Here is a 27,961-nt window from a genome sequence, read left to right as displayed (position 1 = left end):
TACGACCGTGGGTAAGGGTAACAAAGAAAAATATTTCTGGTCTATTTTTCGAATGTTTTTTTTTTATAGTTTTTTAATCTTTCGGTTTTGTTTAACAAAAAGTTTAAAAGTGACACAATTAAAGTAAGTAAAAATCCTTGAAAAAATGTGCATGTCGAATATTTAAGATAACAATTTTAAAAGTAGAGAAAAATAATTTTAGAAACATGTGACTACATAACCTATTTTTACATTGTTTGAATTAATTTTTTAATACTATATTTATAATTTTGAATTTCTTTCTCTTTTGTTATTTATATTATTTTTTTTATTGTTGCTAATTAGATTGTTATTAAAAATCAAGTAATATTCTCGACTTTTGAGGTTATGTTTGTCGAATAATTTTTCTTTTATTTATTTTTTTTTTTGACCTATTTACATTTATTTATTTATTTACAGAATTATAGTGTTTATATTCATATTTTTTTTGTGTATCCTTTAATTATTAATTGTAATCAAATTTCTAATTTAATTATATTCGCAAAATTGTCAAAATGAATAATTTTTTATAATTTTATTTAAATTTTTTTTTCGTATTCGCCACTAAATTAATAATTAATTAATTTTCGTTACAAAATTAATAATTTTTTAATTTTATTTAATTTTTTTTTCGTATTCGCCAAAAAATTAATAATTAACTAATTTTCGTTACAAAATTAATAATTTTTTAATTTTATTTAATTTTTTTTCGTATTCGCCAAAAAATTAATAATTAATTAATTTTCGTTACAAAATTAATAATTTTTTAATTTTATTTAATTTTTTTTTCGTATTCGCCAAAAAATTAATAATTAATTAATTTTCGTGACAAAATTAATAATTTTTTAATTTTATTTTTAAAAAAATGTTTAAATTTTTGTTTTCATTTCCAAAAATAGTTCAAATTTATTCCAAAAAAAAAAAATCTTGTTTAAATTTTATTTATTTTGTTATTTTACAAAAAATAAGTGAATAAAAATTTAATTTTTAATTTGTGATAAAAATTTTTTTTCTTTTTTCTAGAAACTAAAGCTGCCTATAATAAAATTATATTATTAACGTAATTTTTTTCTTTCTACTCTAAAAAAAAAAAAATGGAAACTAAAAATTTCACGGAGAATTCACTCAAGTGTGAAGAAAAAGAGGAATTTTTGAAAAATGAAAAAATTGAAGATTCCAGTGATAATGAAAGAAATATTGAAAATATTAACAAAAATTATAATAAAAAAAAGACTATTTCTTGCACCTATCCCGGTTGCAATATGAAATTTTCAGCACCTTTTAAATTTAGGACACATTTTTGTACTCACACCGGACTGGTAATTTTATTAATTAATTTGTTTTTTTTTTCATTTTTCAATTAATTAATTAAAATGAAATTTTCTCTCATTTAGAGACAATTTACATGCAACTTTGATGGCTGCGATAAATCTTATGCGAATAATTCACGTTTAAAACGACATGAATTGTCTCATAAAGAAAAAATCAAAAAACAATTTCCGTAAGTTATTTAAAAAAATAATAATTATAATAAAATTCAAGAAATATTTTTACAGCATTTTTTATAAAAAATATTTTATTTTAAAAAATTCAAATTCTGTTATAAATGAAAATTTGTTTAAATAAAAATTGGAAGTCAGGAATTTAAATAAAAATTTTTAGTGCAAATAGAAATTATTAAATAATAAATAAATAATAAATATTAAATAATTAAATTATTATTATAGTAATATATTAAAATTTACTGTTCTTTTTCGAGTAATTTGTAAATTGTTTTTTTTTTAGATGCAAATTTTGTGATATGATATTCACAGAAGAACATAATTTAAAGCGACATTGTTCGCGAAGACATGAGAATAAAGGATATTTTGAAGTAAAATGTGAAGAATGTTCACTCGTATTTTTAACGAGAAAATATTTAAAACAACATTTAACTGATGTACATAATCGAAAATTATATGTATGTCATATTTGTTCGAAATCATTTGCACAACATAATAAATTACAATTACATCTTGAGTCAAGTGTTCATAATAAAAATTTTATTTGTCAAATTTGTCAAATTTCCTTCAATAATTTCAATGAATTCAGAAAACATAAAAAAGAACACACTCTTCATTATAAACGTATGTATATATTAAATAAATTAAAATTTTTTTTTAAAAAATAAATAAATTTACAATAATTATTTTATAAAAATAATTATTAATAAATTGTTGTTTAAATAAAAAAAAATATTTTTTTTTTTTTGCAGAATTTACATGTGATATTTGTGAGAAAAAATTTCCTTTCAAAAGTAAATTAGCATTTCATTTGAAAACACATGAGAAACAATTTCTCTTTGCTTGTCGGCACGATGGATGTAATCAAGTTTATGAATATCAACGAAATTTAGATTCACACATTCGTATTCATCATATGGATATTAGATTTTCATGTGAATTTTGTTCACGTAAATTATCAACGAAACAAAAACTTGACGAGCATATTATCAAGATTCATGAAAATCCAAAAAAAAGAAAATCACCAATAACATTAAAGGAAAATCGTAAACAACGACGTGATATTGGTTTAAAAAAAAGAAGTGAAGTTACAAAACTTTGTGGAATTAAATTGTCATCGAATTTAGAGAAAATAATAATAAATCGTCACGATGAAGAAAATGAATTATAGGTACAATAACTTTTCATATATATATATTTATATAATATCGATTTTTTTTTCAAATTTAATCTTTTTTGATAAAAAAAAATATTAGGTACTTTTTTTACAAATTAAAAATTAAAAAATATTTTTTTTTCGCAATTTTTAAAAATAGAATTTAATTATTAATAAAATATGTAATTTCGTCATTTCAAAATTTATTCTTTTTATTATATTTTAAATATTTTTATGAATTATAATTAAGTGACTAATAAATAATAATATTAATTTTTCAAAATTGTAACTCCGTTTACACGTTAAAAAAAAAGAAATAAATAATTTTTATAAAAAAATAAATTCTATTTTTATTTATTTATTTAATAAGTTGTCGGGACAATATTATTATTATTTATTAGTATTTTTATTATTATTATAAAATTAAAATTCTAAAATTTTAAAACAATTTTCGAAAATTTAAAACCTAAAGAAATTTAAAAATTAGTTTAAAAAATAATAATTTTTAAAACTATTTAAAATTGAAAATTTTAATCATAAAAATCATTAAAAATTTTTTCTAATCTTTAAAATTTTAGAGAATAAGAAAATATTTTTTATTTTACAAATAATATTTTTAAAAATTCAATTTTTTCTTATTAGAAAAATTCAATTTTATTGTTTTATTTAAAAAAATGTAATTATTGGAAAATTAAATAAATTTTATTTTCATTTGTTTTTTTTTTCAATTAAGAAAATTTAGAAAACTCTCAGTTAATATAAATTTAATTGAAATTAAAAAATTAAAATTTAATTATTGAATTTTAAAAATATGTTTATAATTATAAAAGAATTAAATTTTATGATAAATTAAAATTTTACCTAAAAATGGAAAATAATTTACCGAACTATATATAGAATTAAACGTTAACCAAAAAAAAATAAAAACTATAGATTTACTTTTGTTTTCAAAATGTCTCGTCGATATAAAATTTTTACAATTTGAAAAAAAAATTCATTTCTAAAATAATAATGTAAATAGACATTCATTAAAATTATTCATCATGTCGTCGGATTTTTATAAAAATTCTCCAAATTAAAAAAAAAAAAAAACAAAATTTTTTTTTCAAAAATGGTTGATTAAAATGCAGATTTTTAAAATAACATGAATGGAATTAGAAGTAAATAAAATTTTTAAATATTTTACTATTTTTAATAAAAAAATTTATTTTTTTTTTCGTGTTTATGTGAATTTAGGACCAATCAGATATGGAATATCAATAACGCCCGAAATGATACGAGATATTGTTGAGGAATTGCAAATGAGACGACTTTATGTCCCATCATCATTGATTCTCAATCATTTGCAACTTTATTATCCAATTTGTAATAAACGAAGGGACAATTTAAAGAGCGAAGTGAGAGACAGTTTAATTACTGCAGTTAATAATGGTTATATAATTCAATGGGACACTGACAATTATTGTATTCCAACTCTTCGTCAGGAAGCAATGTCGGAAAAATCGAGTTTTTCCAACTTCAATGAACGATTCTACTTTCCAGGTGAATAAAATTTTGAATTTAATTTTTCCCTAAACATTAAATAATAAATAATTTTTTTGCAGCAAAATTATATTTATTTTATTTAAAAAATAAATAACAACACCGTTAATGAAAGTATTTATTTTACTACCATAAAATAGTTTTTGTAAATTCAAAATTCGTTTTTTTTTTTATTTAGTGAAAATAATTTTATTAATATTGTTTGTAAAATATAATTAAATAAATAATTAAATTTAAATTGTTAATTAAATTAAAAATTTCTTTTTACGAAAAGAAAATTGCCCAAAAAAAATTTTAAAGAAATTGTAATTTATTATTAATTAAAATTTAAATTAAAATTTCAAAAAGAATTTTTGATAAACAAGGAGAATCATTATAGTGAAGTTCACCTTGAAATGAAAATTTTTTTTTTTCTATTTTATTTTATTTTTTTTTTCGCAGATTGATGACCGATATGACACGGAATTTTATTGGTGTTAAACTTTAAAGTCGAACAGTGGGACTTTTGTGTGACATCCACAAATGCATTGAAATGACGAGGAAACGATCCTGCGCTCTTCGCATCCGGCTTTTTTCATTACATCTGGACTCCCTGCCAGGAAAGTAACAAGATAAGAGCAACAGGTACGCAACAGGGCACTATATATTTTAACAAAAATACACATATGTCTCCTTCTTTTTTTCCTCTATACATGGGCCAATAATATATTTTCAATTTAATAAAAAATAATTTTTCTAAACAAAATTTTCCGAAAATATAAATATTTAAATTTTTAACAAAATTTTAAAACGAGGAAATGAAAATTTCAAATTTGGAAAGAATTTTTTTTAGTTTCAATTATTATTGAAGGAAAAATTTAAAGTTTTGTGTAAATTAAAAAAAAAATTCTTTAAACTTAAAATTTTGATACTTAAAATTTTGAAAAATTAAAAATTTTTAATTTAAAAATTGAAGTTTGAGAAATTTTAATTGAACAAAAACGGAAGTTTCCGAGGATGTTTCAAAAATTGAAATTTCGAATTTTAAAATTTTAAATAACTGAAATTTTCAATTTAAAAGCTGCAAATTCCATTCGGCGATTTTATTTTAACAAAACAGAAATTTCTAAAATTAAAATTTTGAATAACTGAAATTTTTTAATTGAAATATGAGAAATTTTATTTTCTACAAATATTGAAAAAATTAAAATTTGACAAAATAGAATTTTTTTGTAAAAAAGAAATTAAATTAAATTAAAAAAGAAAAGTTTTGAAAATAATTGAGAAATATCAACAAATATTATTGCAGGAATTTTACACTTGTATATATAAATAACTATGCACACAATTTTCTTTTGTCAAATGAATATTTTAAAAACTATGGAAATCGAATAACATACTGATTGCCCCTTAAATATTAAAAGAGAGTAAAATAAATCGATGACCTCTTAGAATTTATTACTTTTTTTATATATATATATATATATATATAATAAGAAAATATTCTTCGATAAGAGAAATCAGATTTTTTTTATGCCAAGATCAGTTTTTTATTAAAAAAATTAAAAATTTTTTATTTCTTAGTCTTAATAGATATTATTTTTTAATACCAAAGATGATTTTTATTTAATAAAAATTAGATTTATTAATTGAAAATTAATTAAACTAATAGTAAAATTTTATTTATCGATTTCTATACTTCAATTTTCTGTCTTTTATTAAATAACAAATTTTAATTAACTAATTTTTGTTTTTAAAAACTAGAATTAACTAATTCTTTTTTTTTCTTTTTCTTTCTCAAAAATTACAAAAATTAAAAATTTTTTTTTTCACTATTCTAATAAATCAAATAATAAGAAACTTTCCCCTAAACAGAAGTATAAAAAAAAAATCTTTAATAAAGTTGGTTCTTTTTTTTTCAAACACACAAAAAAAAAAAAAAAGAAAATAAATAAGATGAGAATCTCGGCTTGTTTTTTGTGAATGAAAAGAGAAGGCGGAAAATTGAATAGGATAATTCTATAAGTGGATTGTTTTGGAAAGCAACGTGGTAGGGGGGGTTGTTATCCACCCTAAATGGTTCCGTCCCTGTTTTGTCACCCTCAAAGCCTGCACAGAGTGAGAGCAATGTGTATATATGTTATATCTATATATTGCTTTCACCAGGCAGGTTAAGAAAGCTGAAAGCACACGAAAAGCACGCAGTCGCGTTCTTTGCCGTCTACGGTGAATATCGTCGCGTTTGGTGAGAATTTTTTTTTTATTTTTTTTGAAAAAAAAAGCTCCCCCCAATTTTATCCCTTCGATTTTTCAGTTTTACATTATTTCAATTTTTTTTTTTTTTTTGCCTAATTCCTTCACCGTAAGGACTTGAAATAAAGGACATTTTTTCCAATCGCGCTTCCACCCCTATTTTGGGAAAAAATATTCTCTAGGGGGGGGGGGACAAAAAATATGTCCAATTTGTGCAATTTATTTTCAAAGGCGATTATTCGCTGAATTCAAGACAAAAAAGTGAGTGTCAAAAATGTGCAAAAATTTGAAAAAAATAATATATATTCACTGTAAGTTCGATTCTTATTTATATTATTTGCATCCCTTGAAAAAAAAATCAGTAAAAAAAATTTGTTTGTCAATTGTGAGTAAACAAAAAATTTTTTATTAAATAGAAAACAATTGAATAAAAAATAAGGGTTTAAAATAATAAATTCATTGATGTTTTATTAATTAAATTTAAAAAAAAATAAATAAATATTCTTCAAATAACTTTCAATTGGAAAGAAAAATTTTTGAATATGTATGAGAACAGAATTCAAGAATAGAATAAAATATAATTAAATAGAAAAATTGCATTTATAAATAGAAATGTTTGGAAAATTTTTAATATTTTATTTTTATTTTCAATTAATTCTATTAATTATTAATAATTTAATTTAAAAAAATCGCTAGTTTATAAATTAAGTAAAAAAAAAAAAATAATTAACTCCAATTTGTAAATTTTTTTGAAAATTTTAATTAACAATTTTTAATTATTAATTAAAATTTTTAATATAGAAAAATACAATCAAAATTTTTTTAACGTTTACTTTACAAATTTTTTGAATTTTCATATTTAGATATTTTTATGGAAATGTAAAAATATAGAAATTTTTTTTTGAAATTGAAAGATGAGAAAACAAAAATCGATTTTCGAAACAATTTTACATATTTAGATTTTTGCTTATTAAAAATTTTTATGTAATTACGAAAATTTTTATATTTTATAATTTATTAATAAAATTTTTATTTTTATTATTATTAAATTTTTAATATTAATTTTTTTTACATTTAATAAAAATGAATAATATAAATCAAACCGAATTTTTATATAACCTCTTTTTATCATTGAATAAATATTTTATTATTTATGATTGATTTTTCCAAATTATCGAAAGCATTAAAGTGAATGACATATATTTCTGAGATTGAAAATCTGTTTTCTCTTATATTGAGGAAATAATGTTGATGACATTTTATTTTTGGAACCCTATATATATATCATATTATACTGAATATATGTATATAATAAAAAAAAAAAGATTTATTGAGATGCGTGATTTTTTCTTTCCCCTTTTTTTGACGAGGGTGAGTGTTATATATACATGCGTTCACCATAAATTTCGGTTTTGCGTGACTTGGAATTATAATTTTGGTGTAGGTAAGGTTTCAAAACACGCAGGAAAATTTAAACGTTTATTATTATTATAATTGTAATGTGGGTGTATATATATATATATATAAAGAAAAGTCCCTGGGACATCTCAATTTTTCCGGGTCACCTGACACACAAATTAAACTGTCAGGAGAAAATTTTCATTTACCTACTGATTAGCCGTCTAATTAGATTATTTTCATTAATTTCACTTTCGTGATTGACAAAATACCAAAAAGTATAATTAATTTTATTTTTGAAGAAAAATTTAATTCAAATAATTGATTATTTTATTGTCAAATAAATATTTATTTGTATTAAATAAGATTCAATTAAATGGTTTTTGTTAACCAAAATTTAATAAAAATTATTTGGTTCAATATTTATTTATAACCGATTATTTGAATTAAATTTTTTTTTCAATAAAGAACAGAATTTAATAATTTTAAAGAAATTTGAAGAAAAATATTTTCTGAAAACGCGTTATCATTAATTCATTTCGAAATATTAATTAAAATTTTAATTAAATTTATTATGAAAGTATTATAAATAAAGAAAGGAGTAAAAATAAAGTGTCAAATTCAAATAAAGTGGTAAAGCAGTTCATTTACATGAAAATGAAATTTTAATGGAAAATACAAATATAAAATGAAACTATTTAATAAAATGGTACTAAGTTATATAATAATAATAAACTGTTGAATAATAAAGTAAAAAAAGTTTTTTCTTTAGCCACTTGTGAAGGCTCTGCAATTCCATTATTTGTTGAATTTATCACTTGGTACTTTAAATATTTTATAACAAAAAAAATATATATATATATAAATAAAAAATTGTTAATTTCTAGTTGGAAAATTCGTATCTTTAGAGGTTATGTCAGACAAGTCGGGCCGTTATGAATTTAATGTTGATAACAATAAAATAGTCTTTTCTGGTTTTCGAACAATTTTTTTCAGGACATATTTATTTTCGTCCTTGAAATTTTATGAGAATCTAAAATGTGAAATTTCACCACTAAATTGGTGTATAAATTTGTTTTCACAATTTTTCATCTCATTCACTTTACTCTCTCTCCATATTATCAAAATATAATTATTCTCCTGCATTTTAAAGGGAATGTTTGTCTATTTTGAGAGGTTATGTGTGTTACACTATTCAAAGGCGCACAGTTAATTTGCTGCTTTTATGCATCAGCCAAAGAATGTTAAAATGTCTTTGAGCTGTTATTAACTGTTTTTCCTTAATTTTAAATTAAACACACACATATATTGCTTGTATAGCCTTGCGAAAATTGCGAACACTGAGAGAGAAACCAAAGTTTCAACCGCAAATTCAGTGCCAATTTTGGTTCCAGCGGTTCTCTATAGGGTCACTTGTTGAAGGCCCAGTGATTACATTAGTTCCACAATTTGTCACTTGAGTTCGCTTTATTACAGGAAATTGCATCCAAAATGAAAAACAGAATATTACACAATGATGAAGAAAATGTTAAATAAAAATATATTAACTAAAAAATATTAAATAAAAAAATAAATTTTTAATTAAATTTTAAAATGACAATAAAATGTTCAGTAAAATCGCGGGAAAATAATTTTTTTTGAATAAAAAAAAAGAAGTTCAATATAAGACGAGAGTATGAGAAAATGGAATATTGGAAATAATTGATTTTTTTTAATGAAAAAAATTTTGTAATTCCTCGCATGCTCAGTTCACATAAAACCATAAGTTATACTTTATATATATATATATAGGTATTAGAGAGTCATAAAATGAATTTTATGTAAGACCAGTTTATAATCGTCTTATCGTGACCAACGGTGGCGATAAGTTTTGATTAATTGATCTCAAAACTTTAGAGACTTTTGATTATATATATATATATATATATATGTACTTGCATTTTATTCTTAAAAAAATGTATGTACATCTCAATATATATATATATTAAATCATATTGATAACCACTTGTTGATTCTTTAATATTTCGTCCGAATATAAATCTACAGAGTATGATGATAAAATTAAAATTTTAATGAAAACTCCCTCAGCCGGAAATAAACTTTTGTTCCTTTTATAGAATCATTTACGGCTAATTTCAAACAAAGTTATTTGAATATATAAACTTTAATATATATAGACGATCGGTATATATATATATATAATTTGAGATGGTTCTTTAAATAATTTACTCTATGATGAAATTAACTTTCTAAATAAGGAGAATTCTTTTTTTTTTGTAATACATTTTTTATTGAATTTTTTTTATTATTAAATATTTTTAAAAAAAATGTTATTATTAAAAAAATATATTTCTCTATATTATTCAACAATAAAAACAAAATTCCAAAGTGAAAAATGCATTAAAATTGGAAAAAAGTTAAAAAAAAAAGACGTTAGTCTAGATTTGCTATAATATCAGTATTGAAATTTACATAAAAGGTTTTTATTTCTCTGCGTATACATAAACCGTATAAAGTGATGCTATTTTCTTTTTTTATTTCCATTTAAATAAAACCATCAGTTTTTATCAACAACAACAACAAAATGGTTTATAAAAATTTTTTTTTCTTTTTTTATTAATGAATTAATTTTTTCATTATAGAAAATCAAGAAAATAAAATGTCTTTTTTGCATTTTATTCTCTCTGTCTCGTAAAATATTTAAATTCGTCGATATATATATATATATATATATACTTGAAACTCATTTTTTTAAATTGGAGAGCATTAAAAATGGAAAAATTTACCCGAGGCTTTGTGGATAGAATTAATTATATTCTCATTAAATTCGCGGGTGAATTACTTTATACCTATGGAAGTTGAGATGAGAAATTAAAAGTGAGAATAGGAAAAGGAAAGAATATATGAAAAAAAAGAGTTTCAAGAATGAGATAAATATTCCGCTAAATGAAGTATCCTATAGAATATTCTATTTTTTTGTCTTAAAAATTAAATGATAAAAAGAATAGAATAGAATCAAAAAATAATAATAATAATTTCATCTAAAATTATGTAGGAATACGGAAAATTGAAAAATTATAAAATAAAAAAAATCGCAAACTTACAAAATAATCTAAAAGTAAGAAACAAAAATATTTTTTCTGTGTAATTTTCTGTTTTTTATTTTATTTTTTTTTTTGCACATGTATGGGGCAATTAAGATAATACTTTTTTTTAAGGGCGTGTATTAATAATCATTTTACCCATGCACGAAGCTATTTTTAAAATTCAAGTACTCGGCACGTAAAGAACGTCATGATTTCGTGTTGAAGATAAGCCGAGGGTACTCGGCGTTGCGACAGGTAATGCTGAGCTCAGTTCCACCTCATTTGTTTACACCTGTTACATGCTTCTTTTTCACTCAAGTGTAGTCTTCTACTTTCCCATTGACACAGAAAATAATATATATAATTCACCCCCCCCCCGCTCTCTCCCCTAAAAAATATAAGGCCTCAACTTTTCTTCATCCTTAAATATTCAAAAAAATATACACTCTGAAATATATAGTTTCATAATTATTTTCCCCTTATAATGCAATTCAAGTTTTAGGAAAAAAATTAAATTTACGTAAAGTATCGTAAACAGGAGAGTTGAATTGAAAAAAATGAAAAAATAAAAAAATTGAACACAAGATGAGAGCTGAAGAAAGGGAATAAAGAAAAAATTTATAGGTTATTTTTACCATAGGTACATACAGGAGTATTTAGAAATTATGTCGAGCAATTAAAAAAATAATGTTTAACGGTAATAAAGTCTTATCTGATTTTCAAAGAAACCCTTTTTTCGAAGAATATTCCTGAATCCTATATCGAAGTCAATAAATAAAAAAAAATAGTCTTTTCAGATTTTCAAAAAAACCCTTTTTTTCGAAGAATATTTCTGAATCCGTTGGCAGAAATAAAAATTAAAACTAATAGTCTTTTCTGATTTTCAAAGAAACCCTTTTTTTCGAAGAATATTTCTGAATCCGTTGGCAGAAATAAAGATGAAAATAAGTCTTTTCAGATTTTCAAAAAAACCCTTTTCTTCGAAGAATATTTCTGTATTTGTTGACAGAAATAAAAATTAAAAATAATAGTCTTTTCTGATTTTCAAAGAAACCCTTTATTTCGAAGAATATTTCTGAATTCGTTGGCAGAAACAAAGATGAAAATAAGTCTTTTCTGACTTTCAAAGAAACCCTTTTTTTCGAAAAATATTCCTGAATTCTATATCGGAGTCAATAAATAAAAAATAATAGTCTTTTCAGATTTTCAAAAAAAAACCCATTTCTTCGAAGAATATTTCTCTATTTGTTGACAGAAATAAAAATTAAAAATAATAGTCTTTTCTGATTTTCAAAGAAACCCTTTTTTCGAAGAATATTTCTGTATCCTTTGACAGAAATAAAGATAAGAAATAATAGTCTTTTCTGATTTTCAAAGAAACCCTTTTTTTCGAAGAATATTCCTTTGGCAGAGATGACGTTGAATATATGCGGTCTGAAGAAAGGGAAAAAGGAAATTAATTATAGGTTATGTTTGATAAAGGTTTTTACGTGCGCAGTAGCGTAATAATAAATAATCAGTTCAGGTTAGGTCAGAAAGAAAACGTGTGAAAAGTAAATAATAATAGCGTTTTCTTAAGTTTTTACATTTTATTTTTAATCTAAAATTTTCTTAAAAATGGGTCGAGAAAAGCACAAAAAAAATTTTCCAAGAGGATCAGTTTTCTGAAAAATAACATTAACTTAGTCATACTAAAATGTTTTACGACTATTTTTGTTACTAATAAACTAAATTTTTTTTATTTGATGAATTTTTAAAAATTAATTTTGAATTTGTTTTAAATTAAATATTTTATTTAAAGAATAATAAGCCAAAAATTATTCAAGCTGTGATTAATTGATCTCGTTTCTAATTAAAATAAACATAACCCAAGGTAAACGTAAAATTGTAAACATAACCTATAATTCGTTTGCTTTGGTCCCTTTCTTCAGAGCGTGTCACATAATATGAAGAAACTAAATAAATATGTAAATTGAAGTATCGCAAAAAGAATTGTGATTTTAATAAAGTGCAAAATAGGAAAAAATTGATCACAAAAAAAGCCAGATATATAATGTTCAGTTATGAGTTTATTAATATTGGCAATTGCAAGAATGAAGTTCCGCCACTTTCAGTGATGAGTTATCACGGCTTATTGATAAATCGATAAACTGTAAAATGCAATTAGTTTTTAAAAATATTTCACTAGAGCTGATTGAGCTTGAGGGTAGTTCAGGTGTGATGGTCATATTGGCGCAACCACACAGTGGTTGAGGTAACTCGGTCGTCAAGTGTTTCACACACAAAATTAATTAATCCAAAGGAAGTAAACGTCAAACGTTTAAACTAACAATTCCCTTTACATGTATTTGAAAATCAGAAAGTAAAATAAAATTTTACATTTTTTCTTTTTTACATAAAATTTTCAGTTTTATCTCTCCACAAAAGAGATCTGTAAAATAACTTTAAACATAATTTTCATTCATTTACATCCTCAATTCTCTCATGAATTGTATTTTTTTTTCTTTTATTTCTCGTTGAAATTTAAATAAAAAAAAATTATTTTTTTTCGCTAACCGCTTCATAGCATTGAAGAAACGCGAAGAAAATGAGAAAATAAATTGATGCCGAGTGTTATATATTCTATAGGACACGATCTCTCAGTTATGTTTTGAGATATATAGCATATCTTATTTTATGCACCTCTCGTAAAACGTTTTTCTTTGTCGAGAGAATAAAACGGAATAATTATCCTCAATTTTTTTCTTCTTCATATATATTCTCTTTCAATTTTACAATTGCTGCTTTTTTATGTCTTAAATGTAGTTTATTTATAAGACAGGCGGGCAAAAAAAACAGAGTCAGAAAGTTTATATAATATTCTTCGATGTGGAAAATGTTGGGGAAAAAGTTTTACGAATAAGTGACAATATATATATATATATATATATTATATATATATATATATATATATATAGAAGACAAACAGTCAAGTTTTATATATATATATATGAAAAACAGGAAGTGAAAAGTTTTCGAGAAGAGAAAGATTTCGAAAACAATTGTGTCGAATATGAGCATGATTTAAAGCTTTTTCATTTATCTTCAATAAGTTTTAGTTTCTTGTTGTAAATTGTCTTTTTAAAAATTTTCTATAAGAAAATGAATGAATTCGGTACTTTTTTTTCATTTTATTAATATTATATTTTCGCAATTAAAATTATATTGTATTGCTTCCGTTAAAAATAATTTTATTTTGAGGTTATGTTAAGGCGAATAGAGAATCATTTATTTTAAGAAGAGTTTGTAAAAGTAATAAATAAATAAAATAATCAAAAGCAATAATTTATATTGGGATAGCAACAAATTGGGTTTACTTGCAAAATCTTGAAATTCCTCCAGGATTTAATTACTTACTCAAACTGTCCACTTGAATTTGGTATATTATATACAACAAGTGTTAAACCCTACAGTTGGAGGGTCAGGAGTATTTAGAGATTATGTCAAATAATTCGAGCAGTTAATAAAATAATGTTTAACAGTGATAAAGTCTTTTCTGAGTTTCAAAGAAACCCTTTTTTGAAAAATATTTCTGAATTCGTTGTCAGAAATAAAGATTCAAAATAATAGTCTTTTCTGATTTTCAAAGAAACCCTTTTTTTCGAAGAATATTTCTGAATTTGATGGCAGAAATAACTATTAAAAATAATAGTCTTTTCTGATTTTCAAAGAAACCCTTTTTTCGAAGAATACAGGGAAAAAATATTTACCTAAAATAGCTAAAAGTTTCACTAGAATAACGACAGATTTAACTGAAACAAGTATAACTTTTGCAACTATAGTGAAACGTTTCACTGTTCCAGGTAAATCGTTTTTTCCGCGTATTTCTGAATCCGTTGGCAGAAATAAAGATTAATAAGTAATAATCTTTTCTGATTTTCAAAGAAACCCTTTTTTTCGACGAATATTTCTGAATCCGTTGACAGAAATAAAAATTAAAACTAATAGTCTTTTCTGATTTTCAAAGAAACCCTTTTTTTCGAAGAATATTTCTGAATCCGTTGGCAGAAATAAAAATTAAAACTAATAGTCTTTTCTGATTTTCAAAGAAACCCTTTTTTTCGAAGAATATTCCTAAATCCTATATCGGAGACAATGAATAAAAAGTGATAGTCTTTTCAGGTTTTCAAAAAAAAACTCATTTCTCGAAGAATATTCCTTTAGCTGATACGATGTTGAATAAAGTCTTCAGATTTTCCAAGAATCACTATTTTTCGATAAATATTCCTATTTGGCAGAGATTCAATTTAACTTCGGTACCAATTTTGGTTCTGTCTATTCACTAGGGTTAGTCACCTATTTTTTTTCATTTTCTCCAGCGTCAATTGGAATGATTTTACTTCCTACTTACTTCTTCTTGTTCTTCTTCTTAGAAGGAGCCTGCAAATTCAAAGGAATTAATAGAACGGAAAACAAGTTCGCAATTACAAAATTCAAAACTTTTCTATTACCTCTTGAAGACTTGGTTCCTTCATTACTAACGAGAACTGTCAATTCGGTAAATCAGCTGAAGAGTTAAGAGCCTTGATGAAAAGTCATAAGAGCCAAAAAAAAAGTTTTCTTCACAATTTTTTGATTTATCTGCCCTTGAGAGTTATAATAAAAAATTGTCTGACCGCAAATTCGATATGCCAATTTTGTATAAATATACAAATCTCTGTGGCGCGGTTCGTGCTAGGGACTTGAAAAGAAATTGCAATCGGCAATATAACCCTTTGTCGGTGCGCGGGTCGACCTTGTAACACCGCATCAGGTGGTAGGTTCGAAATCCTTTAGTTAGAAAAGAGCAGAAGTTGGGAAGGTTCGTGTTTTTGAGTATATATGTGTGGGTAGGTCAATAGGTAGGAGGACTGGAAAGTCTAGCTATATATGTATATAGAAACATCGTTGTAGGCCGGTAATCAATACTGTTTGCCTTGTCTCTTCTGGTCATCCAGGTCTATGTGTATCTCGGTTATTTTCCAATTAAACTTTCAAAAAAAAAAAAGAAAAATATGAATCCAGATTGATATTCACTGTAGATTTTCTTTTTCTATTTTTTCATTTCCATTTCGTCAATCCCAGTTGGTTTTACGTTGCGCGCGGAAATTGTTGACGCATTGAATTTATATATATAGTTACCTCTATTGCGGATCAGAAATTCTCGCATCCACGTGAATACATCCACACAACTGTTGATCCAATTTATTTCTCAACCCAATTCACGTTTCTTCCATCCGCGTTGTAATTAACTCCCCTCCGGTAATCAAATTTGAGAATTTAAAAAAAAATTGGAATAATAGAGGTCGACTTATTTCAAACAAAAGCTTTTTATCATAATCTAGATTTAAATACCAAAGTTCACTTTTATGGATTCTTGGAAAAACTAACAATAAGTTGTTAATAATGCAAAATATTAAAAAAAAACTTGTTTTTAGAATAAAATTGAGATTACAGAAAATAGAAATGTGAATTGCAATTCTAAAATTAAGAATGTAAAAAATAAAAAAAAGGGAAACAATTTGATCTTGAACTAGATTCTCGTGTAAACTACCCTTCCAAAAATAGACAATTATCGGATATATGACACGTATATAGAAGTCTATTTTCGATGTTGGTTATATACTTGATTCTTCTTTTTTTTCAGGTGGGCGATGATGCGCCATTCTTAGCGCGGTCATGGTAACCATGAGCACCGAAAAGTCTACCTGCCGCAGGCGAAAGCCGGCAGAGAGCAACGGAGTAGAAAACAGTTCGGAACAACCGGGAGCAAGGTCTTCTGATAATAATGAGCAAAGTACACGTGAACCGGAAATCGCTCGAGATCCACCTCAGTACACTTCTGGCTATGCGGCCATCACTTGTGCTGAAGACACTCCCAATTATCTTGTTTATAAAAAGGTTCGAAAATTATTTCACCACCTCCCCAAAAAAAAGAGAGAGAAAGAGAAATTCTTCTTTTTTTAAATCCATTATTGATGATGTTCTAATGAAAATTAATTGTTCAAGATGGAATCGATAGTGGAGAAAATGATGGATGAAACCAATGGTGTTCCGGTCAAGACAGTCAAGAGTTTTATCAGTAAAATCCCCTCCGTTTTTACAGGTAATGTCATTAATTTACAGAGAGAGAGAGAGAGAGAAAAATGGGAAGGAAAAATTGCAATTACAAAAATGTGGTAAATTTTATCCTAATGGAGAAAAAAAATAGTTCTATAATTGAGGTTTCGAAAAAAACGTTCTTAACGTTTCCAAAACATTTTAAAAACGTTAAGAACGTTTCTTTGCTCACTAAAAGTTTTTAAGAAATGTAAATTAATAAATAATTCATTTATAAATGAAAAAAATTGCAACATAACCTCATTTTTGTGTCTGCTATTAAAAAGTATTATAGTCTTTTCTGATTTTCAAAGAAATCCTTTTTTTCGAAGAATATTTCTGAATCCGTTAGCAGAAATAAAAATTAAAACAAATAGTCTTTTCTGATTTTCAAAGAAACCCTTTTTTTCGAAGAATATTTCTGAATCCGTTAGCAGAAATAAAAATTAAAATACTAATAGTCTTTTCTGATTGTCAAAGAAACCCTTTTTTCGACGAATATTTTTGTGCTAAATTTGTATATGATTCGAAATAAACATAAAAATAATCGTCCTATGGATGATATAATAAAAAGTTATTGAAATAAAGGTAAATTATTCGCGTTACAATATTATATGAACTTTTTACACTTTAGAACAGATCAATATTGACAAGAGTTGTAGCAAGGTTGGGTAACTGCGCCTCGAACGTTTCTGATTGGCTCGTAATATTACCGGCAAATATTACGAGCCAATCAGAAACGTTCGAAGCGCAGTTATCCAACCTTGCTACCCCTTCTTTGATGTAGAATTTCTCTAACCGATTTTTAATTCCCATTTTTTTCTCTTATGTAATTTTGCAAAATATTTAAATATTTACAAAATATTTTTGCCACAAATATTAAATTTTTAATAAAATTTGTTTTTAATTTATTTCGCCTTTTTTTTGTAAATTAGGAACCGATTTAATAATCTGGATGATGAAGAACATGGACATCGATGATCAAGGTACGTTTTCAAAATTCACGATAAAAAAATTGCTGGATAATAAATAAATAAATGAGCAAATAAATTAATTAGTTAATTAGTTAATTAATTAATCGGTTATTAAAAATAATGGATCGTCTTTTTTTTCGCACTAGGAAATTAGATTATAAATTTAAATGAATAAGTAACTCGGTGAATGACTTTAAAGACGTGTGAATTAAGAATAAAGTGATGAGAGAAAATTTTCATCAGTAGAGAGATAATTAGAGAAATTTCTTTAATTGAAACAAATTGGCCTCTTTTTTTTAAATTGGATAAATTTTTTTTTTTTCATTTTTTTATTACTTTACGTTAAAATAACTATGTGTACATTACTGGTATGTCAGAAATTTTTACAGAGGCCCTTCACGTCGCACATCTCATGGCCTCCCATGGATATTTTTTTCCCATCGACGATCATTGTCTCACCGTCAAGAACGACAACACATTTTATAGATTCCAAACTCCCTATTTCTGGCCGTCGAATTGCTGGGAACCTGAAAACACAGATTATGGTAAATATTTTCTTTTTTTAGTATTTTTTTGCCAAGTACAAATTTTTTTAAAAATTCGAATTTTCAGGTTTTAAAAAAGGAAATTGAAAAATAATTTATTGAATTAAAAAACTTTTTTTTTAGTAGGAAATGTATTTCTTTGAAAATTCAATTATGTCCAAAATTTGAATCTAAAAAATCTGCGAAATTTTTTTTTCAATAATAAATTAAAATTATTTTTTTTTTTTTTCAAATTCTTCGAAAATTTAATTATTTAAAAACATTTTTCATAATTAAAATTCGAAAAAATTTAATTATTGCTTATAATTCTTTTAAAAAAAAAGTTTTCGGCAATTTGAAATTTTCAATTTAAATTCTTTTAAAAAGTTGAAATTTGATTAATTTTAAATATCTGAATTGTTCCCCTTTTCTGAAATTAAATTATTATTAAAATTCTTCGCTAATTTATTTTTTTTTTTAATAATTTTAACAAAGTTTTTCTAGAATTTAATTAGTTAAAATATTTTTTAATTATTCAATTACAATTTTTTTTTAATAGTCTGTAATTTGTAGGAAAAAAAATAATCTTTAGCAATTTAATTTTATAAAAATTTCAATTTTAAATCTCTTGAAATTCAATTATTTTCTAAAATTATCTAAAATTCATTACAAAAATTAGTAGTTTTCAATAATTTTTTAAAAATTTGTTTCAATTCAATTAATTTTTTTCAATTCCTTCTAAAATTCAATTATTTACAAAAATTTTCGTTAAAAATTCTTCCATTTTTTTTTGAAAAGTGACTGAAAATTGTTTTTTTAAGATTTTCAACTTTAAACTTTGACATAATTTTGAATTTTATAAATAATTTGCATGAATCAAACTTTTTCAAATTTTTTAAAAAACAATTTTTTCTAAAAAAGTAACTTTCATATTTTTTATAAATCTAAAAATTTTTCAAATTCTTGAAAATTTAATTTTGAAATATTATCAAAGTAAAATTTATTTATTTTTCAAATCTAATAATAATAGAAATAAAATATTCAGAAAATTAAGAATTAAATTTAAAAATCCGACTTTTCTTCTAATTTAAATCGAGTGGAACGATTTTTTTTTGCGCCTTAGTCGATCCGAAGTTTAGGAGAGAAAAATGCAAATTATTATCATTATTGAGTTATTAAAATAATAAAAATTTATTAATTTAAAAAAATTTGTTAGAAAAAAACTATTTTTAATTTAAACAATTTAATTTTTTAATATTTCTTTATTTTTTAAAAATTCAAAAAAAAATTGAAAATTAGAGTAAATAAATAGTAAATTAAAAAAATAATTTAATAAATTAAAATGAATTAATTGACGTAAAAAAAAATTTTTTTTCACGTCGTTCATTTTCCGCGTGTTAATATAAAAAAAATACTTTTATCGAAGTTGTTGAAAATTCCTCGAATGTTTCTTTTTTTTCCATCATCATTATCATCATTTTTTTTTTCTCTCCTTTTTCATTTTATTCCTCTCAATTTTATTTCAGCCGTCTACTTGTGCAAACGAACAATGCAGAACAAAACTCGATTAGAGCTCGCTGACTATGAGGCTGAAAATCTCGCGAGGCTACAAAAAATGTTCTCCAGAAAATGGGAGTTTATTGCCATGCAAGCCGAGGCCCAGAACAAAGCGGATAAGAAAAGAGACAAATTGGAGAGAAAAGTCCTGGATAGTCAAGAGAGAGCATTTTGGGACGTTCATCGGCCAATGGTAATTAGATTCAAATTTTTTTTTTTTTTTTTATTAATTAAAACTATATTTACTTGCGCCAGTTTCTCTCTCTTTCTCTCTCTGTATATTTATATAAAGCATAAAAAGTTAATACTAGAAATTGAAAAGATTTTATATTTAATTCTATTTCCATTGGATTTTATCTCTAAATTCGGGTTTTAGTTTTTTTTCTTTCCTTTTTTTCTTTACTTGTTATTTTTCACTGTTGGTTTTACCTGACGTTTTCATTTGGAGTTTTTTTTTTTTTAAATTTTCCTTCTCTTTTGTTTGTTTATTCTCTCTTCGCATTCGTTTTCCTATTTTCCTTTTGTTTCGTTTTTTTTTCCTCTTTAATCTTTTATTTTGACTTTGCAATCTTTTTTTCTATTTCTCTTTGTAAATTTAAATTATATATTTCTCTTTATAAATTTAAATTATATATTTCTCTTTATGAATTTAAATTCTAAAGGTATTGTAAATTTAAATTAATTATTATTATTATTATTATTATAATTCTTAAATAAATTGTAATAATGATAATTTGTTAAAGGCAAATATTTGTAAAATTTAAAAACTGCTTTTGTTTATTTAACTTTGAAAACATTTTTTCATTTTTTAAAAAAGTGTGAAATAATGAACATTTTTTTTTTTTTGAAAAAAAAACTAATTACAGCCAGGATGTGTGAATACGACGGAATTGGACATAAAGAAGGCATGTCGCAGCCACAAGCCTATTGTTAAAGCGAGCAAACATTTGCAACTGGGAGTTGCAGGTGGAAGAATTTCTCCACCTCGGACGAATTCTATGTTAAAACAGTCAGCAGAATCTTTACAAAGGGACGTTGATATTTTAAAGCAGAGACTTGATCGACGAATCATTAAAATTTCCAAGGTTGCTGAAGCGTAAGTTTTAAATTGATTTTTTTCAATTTTGCATTTATATATATATATTTTTTTTAATTGTATAACAGCTCTCACGAGATATTATTATAACATTTAAATGAAATGAATCGGTTTCGCCTATCTTTGTTTAACCTTTGAACTTTCTTAATTTCAATTCAGGGACACGACACAACAAATTGTACGTTAACACGCTTTATTAAGTCGGTTTTCATTTTATATAATTTAAGACACATAGTTTTGTATACATTGTCATTCTGGAATGGATGATACTTTGGAAAAAGTGAGAAGAAAAAAATCTTTATAAAATAGAGAATTTGTACGCACTTTTAAAAAATCATAAATATTTGAAATTTTTGAAAAAAAAAAATTATATTTCGACCTGTAAATTGGTTGGATTTAAAAAAGAATTTATAAAATAATTACAAAGTGAATTTTTCAAAATGTAGAAAATAATTCTGTGATGTAGATTTTTCAACTGAATTTTTTTTCAAAAAAAAAATCAAATTCTCGTATTTATCTCCCATTTTGTTCTTCTTCTTCTTATTTTTTTTTGGTAAAATTCGTGTTTAAATAATATAATTATTTATTTTTTAATAATTTTTTCCGACTTATTGTAATAAAATTCAACTTTTTCGATTTTTTTTACATTTTATACAAAATTTTTCTTTAAAAAATATTTTTTTTTATAGTATAAAATGCAAATCTTCTTCAGATCTTCTTTATTTTAATTATTTAATAAATTTTTATCTAAAATTATTTTCTAAACAGAAAATTTAAAAAAATTTCAATACAAATTATTTTTAATAATTTTAATGAATCTCTTTTCATAAATTCAATTATTTTAAACTATTTTTCAATTAAAAATTTTATAAAATTCATATTATTTTCAATAATTTTAATGAATCTCTTTTCATAAATTCAATTATTTTAAATTATTTTTCAATTAAAAATTTTATAAAATTCAATAATTGTCTAAAAAAAAAGAAAAATCAGCAAATAAAATTCAAATTTCAATTCAAAATCACTTGAAATTCAATTATTTCCAAAATATTTCAATTTAAAAACTTTCTAAAATTTTCCATGTAAAACTTTTTTTGAAATTTAATAATTTCAACTATAACTTCTTCCGATATTCAATAATTTAAAAAGCAAAAAAAAATGTTATTTTAATTAATTATTAAATTATTGTCAATCAATAATTTTTATCAAATTCATTGAAAATACAATTTATTTTTTTAAAAAAAAAAAGTTTATTTCAAATTATTTTGTAAATTATTTTCAATTCTACAAAAATTTAATTATTTTTTGGAATTTATAATAAAATTTCTTGAAATTTAATTATTTATAAAAATTTTGAATGTAACTTTAATTATTTATAAAAATTTTAAATGTAACTTTAATTATTTTTATAATATTTTTTGAAAATTCAATTATTTAAAAAAAATTTTCAATTAAAAAATTTTGAAGTTCAATTTTTTTTTATAATTTCTAATAAATTCTTTGGCAATAGAAATCACGGAAATATTTCAATCAAAAATCACTTGTAGTTCAATTATTCTCAAAAATTTGAATTATAAATTTTTCGAATATTGAATTATTTTTGAAAAAAGTATTATCTAAAATTATTTGATAAATTATTTTCAATTCTGGAAAATTCAATTATTTTCCTGAAAAACAAAATCTTTTAAATTTCATTTTTTTCTTAAAATTTCAACTGTAACTCTTTCAAAATTCAATTATTTAAAAATAATTTTAATATTTCTAAAATAATTCAATTATTTAAAGTTTTTTGCGCCTTAAAGTCGATTCGCGGTCAGGAAAAATAAAAATAATTAAATTTAAAAAACAATAAAAATTTGAATCAAAAAAGAAAAAAATAAAAATAACGGAAACAAATTTTTTCCTCACGTTAAAAAATCAAATTCTCGTATTTATCTCCCATTTTGTTCTTCTTCTTCTTATTTTTTTTCGTAAAATTTCCGCGCGAAGTTTAAAATAATTGTCTTGAGAGACTTTGAATTATTGTCATTATATAGCTAAGAATGATAATAGGCACACTATTTTGTTCCGATTGCTTCGTTATAATTATCCGATTCTAATTAAATTTTCAAAATCAATAATTCCAGGACGAGAATATATTAATAGGGTTGTTCCAATAATGTTTCCTTGATTGCTTTTCAATTTCCTGTACATATATATATATATATATATATATATATGTCGAGTTTGATCGAAAACCACATTCGCGCCTAAGGCTTTTGTTTTCGCGCGACAATAATATTTTCTCTCTCTCTCTCTCTCTATATATATATACATATAAGTAAAACTGTTTTCACAGGCTTATAGGATATTTTGAACAATACGCAGAGTACGATCCATTTTTTACGCAACCAGAATTGACGAATCCATGGATTTCGGATAGTTTAGAAATGTGGGAACAGGAAAAATTGGCGTAAGTTTTATTTTTAAAAAAAAAAAGAAAGAAAAATGTTTATTTCTTTATTTTAATAATAATTTTTAATTTTTTTTTTGTTCTATTTTTGTAGAGATCTTCCAGTGAGAAGAGTGAGAAGATGGGCTTTTGGATTACATGAACTTTTACGCGATCCCGTTGGACGAGAGCAATTCGAACGATTTTTGGATAAAGAATTTAGTGGCGAGAATCTCAAGTAATGAATACTAATTTAATATTTATTTATTAATATTTTATTTTTTATACACGGGTTTAAAAAAAAGAAAGAAAGAAATTGGAGTTAAAAATTTCAAAATTCTTCTAGATTTTGGGAGGCTGTTCAGGAATTAAAAACATTACCTCAACGAGACGTCGAGGCAAAAGTGGAGGAAATTTGGAACGAATATTTAGGAGCCGAAGCAAGTTGTCCAATTAATGTTGATTCCAAATCGTTTGAGGTGACGAAGAAAAATATCGAGAAACCTGATCGTTGGTCATTTGACGTTGCAGCAGTGAGTGACGTTTATTTTAATGATTTTGATTTTTAATAATTTTAAATAATTTTAAATATTGTAAAAATTTAGTCTTTATTAGAAAAGAAGGGAAAAAAAATCCGTAGCAATGAAAAATTAGAAAACTAATTTAATTATCGAGAAAATCCAACAAAAAAAATTCTTATAAAAGAGGAAAAAAATTTATTATTCTGTAGAAAATGAAAAAAAAAGAAATAAGAGGAAAAAGAGAAAATTAATTAAAGAAGATGTAATTTTAATTTTTGGTACATTTTATTGAAAGAGAATTTTTCATTTCAGACACACGTTTATCATTTAATGAAAAGTGATTCATATTCAAGATATTTGCGATCAGAAATGTACAAGGACTATATTAACGGATCGAAAAAGAAGGTAGAAAAATCCATTAATTTTATTTTTATTAATTTATTTTATTTTTCTAAATTTATTTTATTACAAATTTATTTTATTTTTACAAATTTTCTTTTATTTTTACAAATTTATTTTATTTTTATTTTTTTTCAAATTCCACTTTTTAATTGTCATTTTTATTAATAATAGAAAGAAAAAAGGAAAAATAACTCAATTTTTTTTTCTGATTTCTTTTTTCACAGACATCAGTGAAAGGAATTCGATCTATTGTCTCGTTCACTGGACGGAAGGATACGACGACATCTTAATCGATATTTTCGCCTTCTAATGATGTTGGAAATATAAATATTCGTCTTTAGAGACACAAAAGATAGAAAAGTAATTGCAATCAATTTTTCCCATTCGCTCGTTCGATATATAAGGGAAATGATGCAAAATATTGGCAGTGAAACAGTTCGATCCCATTTTTCTCTCTTTCTCTCTCTCTCTCTCTATCTATCTATCTCTCGCAAACAATTAGAAGAAAAATTCAACGGTCACATAAATATTTCTTCGCTTTTTCATGCTGCCAAAGAAAAAAAAAAATAATAATAAATCACACAATCGGTCGATTTTTCTAAAAAATAAATAAACGAAAAAAAAGAAAAAAATTAGCTTTGTTTTCTACGCGTAGATTAACTGGAAATTTTGCGGCGTCAGCTGCGGGAATTGATGTCATAATAATAATAATAATAATATTAATAATAATAATAATGAATAAATAATAATAGTTGTTTCTATAAGAAAAAGAAGAATTCTGCACATTATATAATAGAATGTACTGGAACTGCATTCGCGACTGGGATCTGTAAAATTGTAGAGAAAAAAAAACTTTGTAGCGGGAGAAACATACACACTGTCAAAAAGTCGAGTGTATTTTTTGTAAAAACATTTGACTTTTTATGTAAAACACCGAAGAAACATAAAAATATAAGTGACGTGATCACTAAGAGGGAAAAGAAAACAAAAAAAGGAGAATAAAGGAGTGAAACTGAGATGGAAAAACTAAATAAAAGGTGAGAAAAAAAAATTAAGGAATATTAAATCAACTAGAAAAAATAATATTGAGCAAGTTGAGAATAAATAAGCTGGAGAATAAATAAGCTAAAATGGCTTTAAAAAACCAAAAAAAAAGAATTATTTAATGGCATGTAAAAGTTGTTCCAGTTTTTTTTTAATGGTAATCGAATGTTAAAATTGACACAACTTTGACATACCCTTAAGAAGAATGCAGGGGCCTAACATAACTTAAAAATTGAAAAATGGTTTTTAATGTAAAATTTTAATAAAAATTAATTTCCAACTTTATAGGATCTTGTTATACACTTTTTGAAAAAATGTGTTAAATAATTATTAGTATTAATTATATAAAAATTAATATATAATTAAAAAATTAGTATAATTAAATATTCTATAATTGTTTGAAATTAATTTTTATTAAAAATTTTGTTTACGTTAAAAAGTTTAAAAATAATTTTTCAATTTTTATGTTTAATTAGGGCCTCCATCATTCTTAAAAAAAAAAGAAAAACATTTTTTGAGTAATTGAAAAGACATTTTTAATAAGCTGAAAAAGCTTAAACAAAAATTTTTTTTGAAAAATACAAACAAACATCTTAAGGGGATGGGACTGGTGAAATTTTATCTCAACAAAATTTATATTTATCTTCGTCAAATTTTCTTTTAACTTCGATAAAAAATATTGCTATTTAAAAAATTATTCTATTAAAATTTTTAAATAAATTATTTTTCACCATTTTCAGATTTTTTATTTTTTGAAAATATATGTAAATTTTTCCACAGAATTATAAATAAAATTAAAAATTAGAAAGAAAAAATAAAATTATCGAGGAAAAAGTAATAGAAATTATAGGAGAGAAATTTAAATCTAAATTCTATTAAAATTTCCATAAAAATGAAATTTCCTCTTTATATTAACTTGTAAATATTTTTTTTAAATTTATATAAATTAATAAATTTTCAATAATATCGATAAATAAATTTCACTAATTCCTCCCCTTAAAGTTAGCTGAAAAAATTGAAGTAAAAAAAAAAGCTTCAATTTTTTAGTAGACAAAAAAAAAATTTTTCGTACATGATAAAAATTGCATTTTTAGAATCAAAAAAAAAAAAAAAAAACAAGAAAATCAAAATAATATGTTGATAATTTTACAAAATTCGGCTAAAATTATATCGACGATATTTTTGTATAAAATTCTATATATATATATTAAAAAAAAATAAATTTTCAAAGCGCGGATAAAATGAGCAACTTGATTGTTCTTTTTTTCTCGCTTTAATTATTACACGAAAATAGAATTCACTTCAATCATATAAACAATATCGTTCAATCACATGCGCTTATTAACATCTTTGTCCACAATAATAATAATAATTATAATAATAATAATAATTTCTTTCGTATATACGCGGCGGTGATGGAAATTTTTTTTTTTCTTAATATTCGTATAATCCGTCTCTTGTCTATTCGTATTTACAAAAGAAATAAAAAATAAATACGTGGATCACGTGGTTGTGGAAAACGACCTTAAATTAAAAAAAAAAACTTACTAAATAGTCGGCCAAGGTCTTTAGAATTTTACTGAATTTTCATTTGTGAGTTATAAAATGACCTTTTTTTGGCTCTAGGGAGTAAAATGATCTTTTTTCACCCTTGGGGGAAAAATAATCACTTTTCGCTCTAGTGAGAAAAGAAGGTCGTTTCTGATCTTGTTTTAGATTAATAATTAACATATTTTAATTTTGATTTTTTATTAATTATTAACATATTTTAATTTTGATTTTTTATTAATTATTAACAAATTTTAATTTTGATTTCTTATTAATTATTAATATATTTTAATTTTTTTTTTATTAATTATTAACATATAAAAAAAAGGTTGATGGAAAAATTTTTTTTTTCTCTCTTAATGTATTAAGTTTGAAAATATTTTGGAATAAAAAGAAAAAAAAAAAAAAAAGACTCTTGGTCGACATTTGAAAACGGGTAGTAGATAATATATTCATATATATATAGATAAGTTACAAAAATTTCTGAGTGGCATTGTTCAGAGCAGAATGCGCGTCGCATCTGAACAATCTGCTCTGCACGAGTAAACTTTCCAAAACAAATTCATATATAATAGATAGTCTCTGAAAGAAAAAGCTTTAAAACAACGTATATACATATTACATATATAGTAATTCGTCACTGTATGGAAAATAAAACCAAAAAAAAAAAAAAAAAAAATTTTTGAAAAAAGAAAAATCTCCCACAAGACCTAAACAGTGTATAAATGTGTGTATATGAGTGAAAAAGTATGAAAGCAAAGTCGAGAATCGTTTTTTGAATAGTGCCTGTAAATATAATGAAAGAAAAGAAAA

The 27,961-nt window shown here is 23.4% G+C and overlaps 3 protein-coding genes across 9 annotated transcripts; all 3 read left to right on the top strand.

The window, feature by feature from the left end:
- The first annotated feature begins 2 nt into the window (after positions 1 to 2).
- Positions 3 to 2,795, top strand: LOC127280591 (transcription factor IIIA-like). The gene is made up of 5 exons (XM_051303677.1): positions 3 to 123; positions 1,042 to 1,337; positions 1,413 to 1,519; positions 1,804 to 2,144; positions 2,273 to 2,795. Exons 2-5 carry the CDS (start codon positions 1,113 to 1,115, stop codon positions 2,689 to 2,691), a joined length of 1,092 nt encoding a protein of 363 aa, XP_051159634.1. The 5' UTR covers positions 3 to 123; positions 1,042 to 1,112; the 3' UTR covers positions 2,692 to 2,795.
- Positions 2,548 to 4,802, top strand: LOC127280593 (uncharacterized). Of its 2 annotated transcripts, none has more exons than XM_051303680.1 (3): positions 2,548 to 2,691; positions 3,913 to 4,218; positions 4,660 to 4,802. In XM_051303680.1, exons 2-3 carry the CDS (start codon positions 3,948 to 3,950, stop codon positions 4,662 to 4,664), a joined length of 276 nt encoding a protein of 91 aa, XP_051159637.1. In that variant the 5' UTR covers positions 2,548 to 2,691; positions 3,913 to 3,947; the 3' UTR covers positions 4,665 to 4,802. The 2 variants fall into 2 exon arrangements, with proteins under 2 accessions (XP_051159637.1, XP_051159636.1); XM_051303679.1 differs by lacking the exon at positions 2,548 to 2,691 and adding an exon at positions 3,624 to 3,836.
- On the top strand, positions 4,694 to 27,827 carry LOC127280589 (regulator of G-protein signaling 7). 6 transcript variants are annotated; one of them, XM_051303670.1, is made up of 12 exons: positions 4,694 to 4,842; positions 16,600 to 16,853; positions 16,962 to 17,058; positions 17,987 to 18,037; positions 18,403 to 18,570; positions 20,076 to 20,299; positions 20,973 to 21,202; positions 23,541 to 23,654; positions 23,749 to 23,871; positions 23,980 to 24,166; positions 24,467 to 24,559; positions 24,781 to 27,827. In XM_051303670.1, the coding sequence occupies exons 2-12, from the start codon at positions 16,632 to 16,634 to the stop codon at positions 24,844 to 24,846; spliced, it is 1,575 nt and encodes a 524-aa protein (XP_051159627.1). In that variant the 5' UTR covers positions 4,694 to 4,842; positions 16,600 to 16,631; the 3' UTR covers positions 24,847 to 27,827. The 6 variants fall into 6 exon arrangements, with proteins under 6 accessions (XP_051159627.1, XP_051159631.1, XP_051159626.1 ...); XM_051303674.1 differs by lacking the exon at positions 4,694 to 4,842 and adding an exon at positions 6,387 to 6,711 and having other exon boundaries at positions 18,415 to 18,570; XM_051303669.1 differs by lacking the exon at positions 4,694 to 4,842 and adding an exon at positions 6,387 to 6,711.
- The last annotated feature ends 134 nt before the right edge of the window (positions 27,828 to 27,961 follow it).

This window comes from Leptopilina boulardi, unplaced genomic scaffold (assembly GCF_019393585.1).
Source record: "Leptopilina boulardi isolate dan_hultmark-lab unplaced genomic scaffold, ZJU_Lbou_2.1 LbouV2_248, whole genome shotgun sequence".
NCBI classification, from domain to species: Eukaryota; Metazoa; Arthropoda; class Insecta; order Hymenoptera; family Figitidae; genus Leptopilina; species Leptopilina boulardi.
Note: the sequence above shows the minus strand (reverse complement) of the source record. Positions and strands in the feature narration are given on the sequence as shown.

What these genes read in the sequence shown, in the direction of transcription:
- LOC127280591 (XM_051303677.1), top strand. Translation starts at nt 1,113, where the DNA reads ATGGAAACTAAAAATTTCACGGAGAATTCACTCAAGTGTGAAGAAAAA. An exon ending in TTTGTACTCACACCGGACTG is followed by an intron (nt 1,338 to 1,412) that starts GTAATTTTATTA and finishes TCTCTCATTTAG; the next exon opens with AGACAATTTACATGCAACTT. An exon ending in ACACACTCTTCATTATAAAC is followed by an intron (nt 2,145 to 2,272) that starts GTATGTATATAT and finishes TTTTTTTTGCAG; the next exon opens with AATTTACATGTGATATTTGT.
- LOC127280589 (XM_051303670.1), top strand. Translation starts at nt 16,632, where the DNA reads ATGGTAACCATGAGCACCGAAAAGTCTACCTGCCGCAGGCGAAAGCCG. An exon ending in GGTCATTTGACGTTGCAGCA is followed by an intron (nt 24,167 to 24,466) that starts GTGAGTGACGTT and finishes TTTTCATTTCAG; the next exon opens with ACACACGTTTATCATTTAAT. An exon ending in TTAACGGATCGAAAAAGAAG is followed by an intron (nt 24,560 to 24,780) that starts GTAGAAAAATCC and finishes CTTTTTTCACAG; the next exon opens with ACATCAGTGAAAGGAATTCG.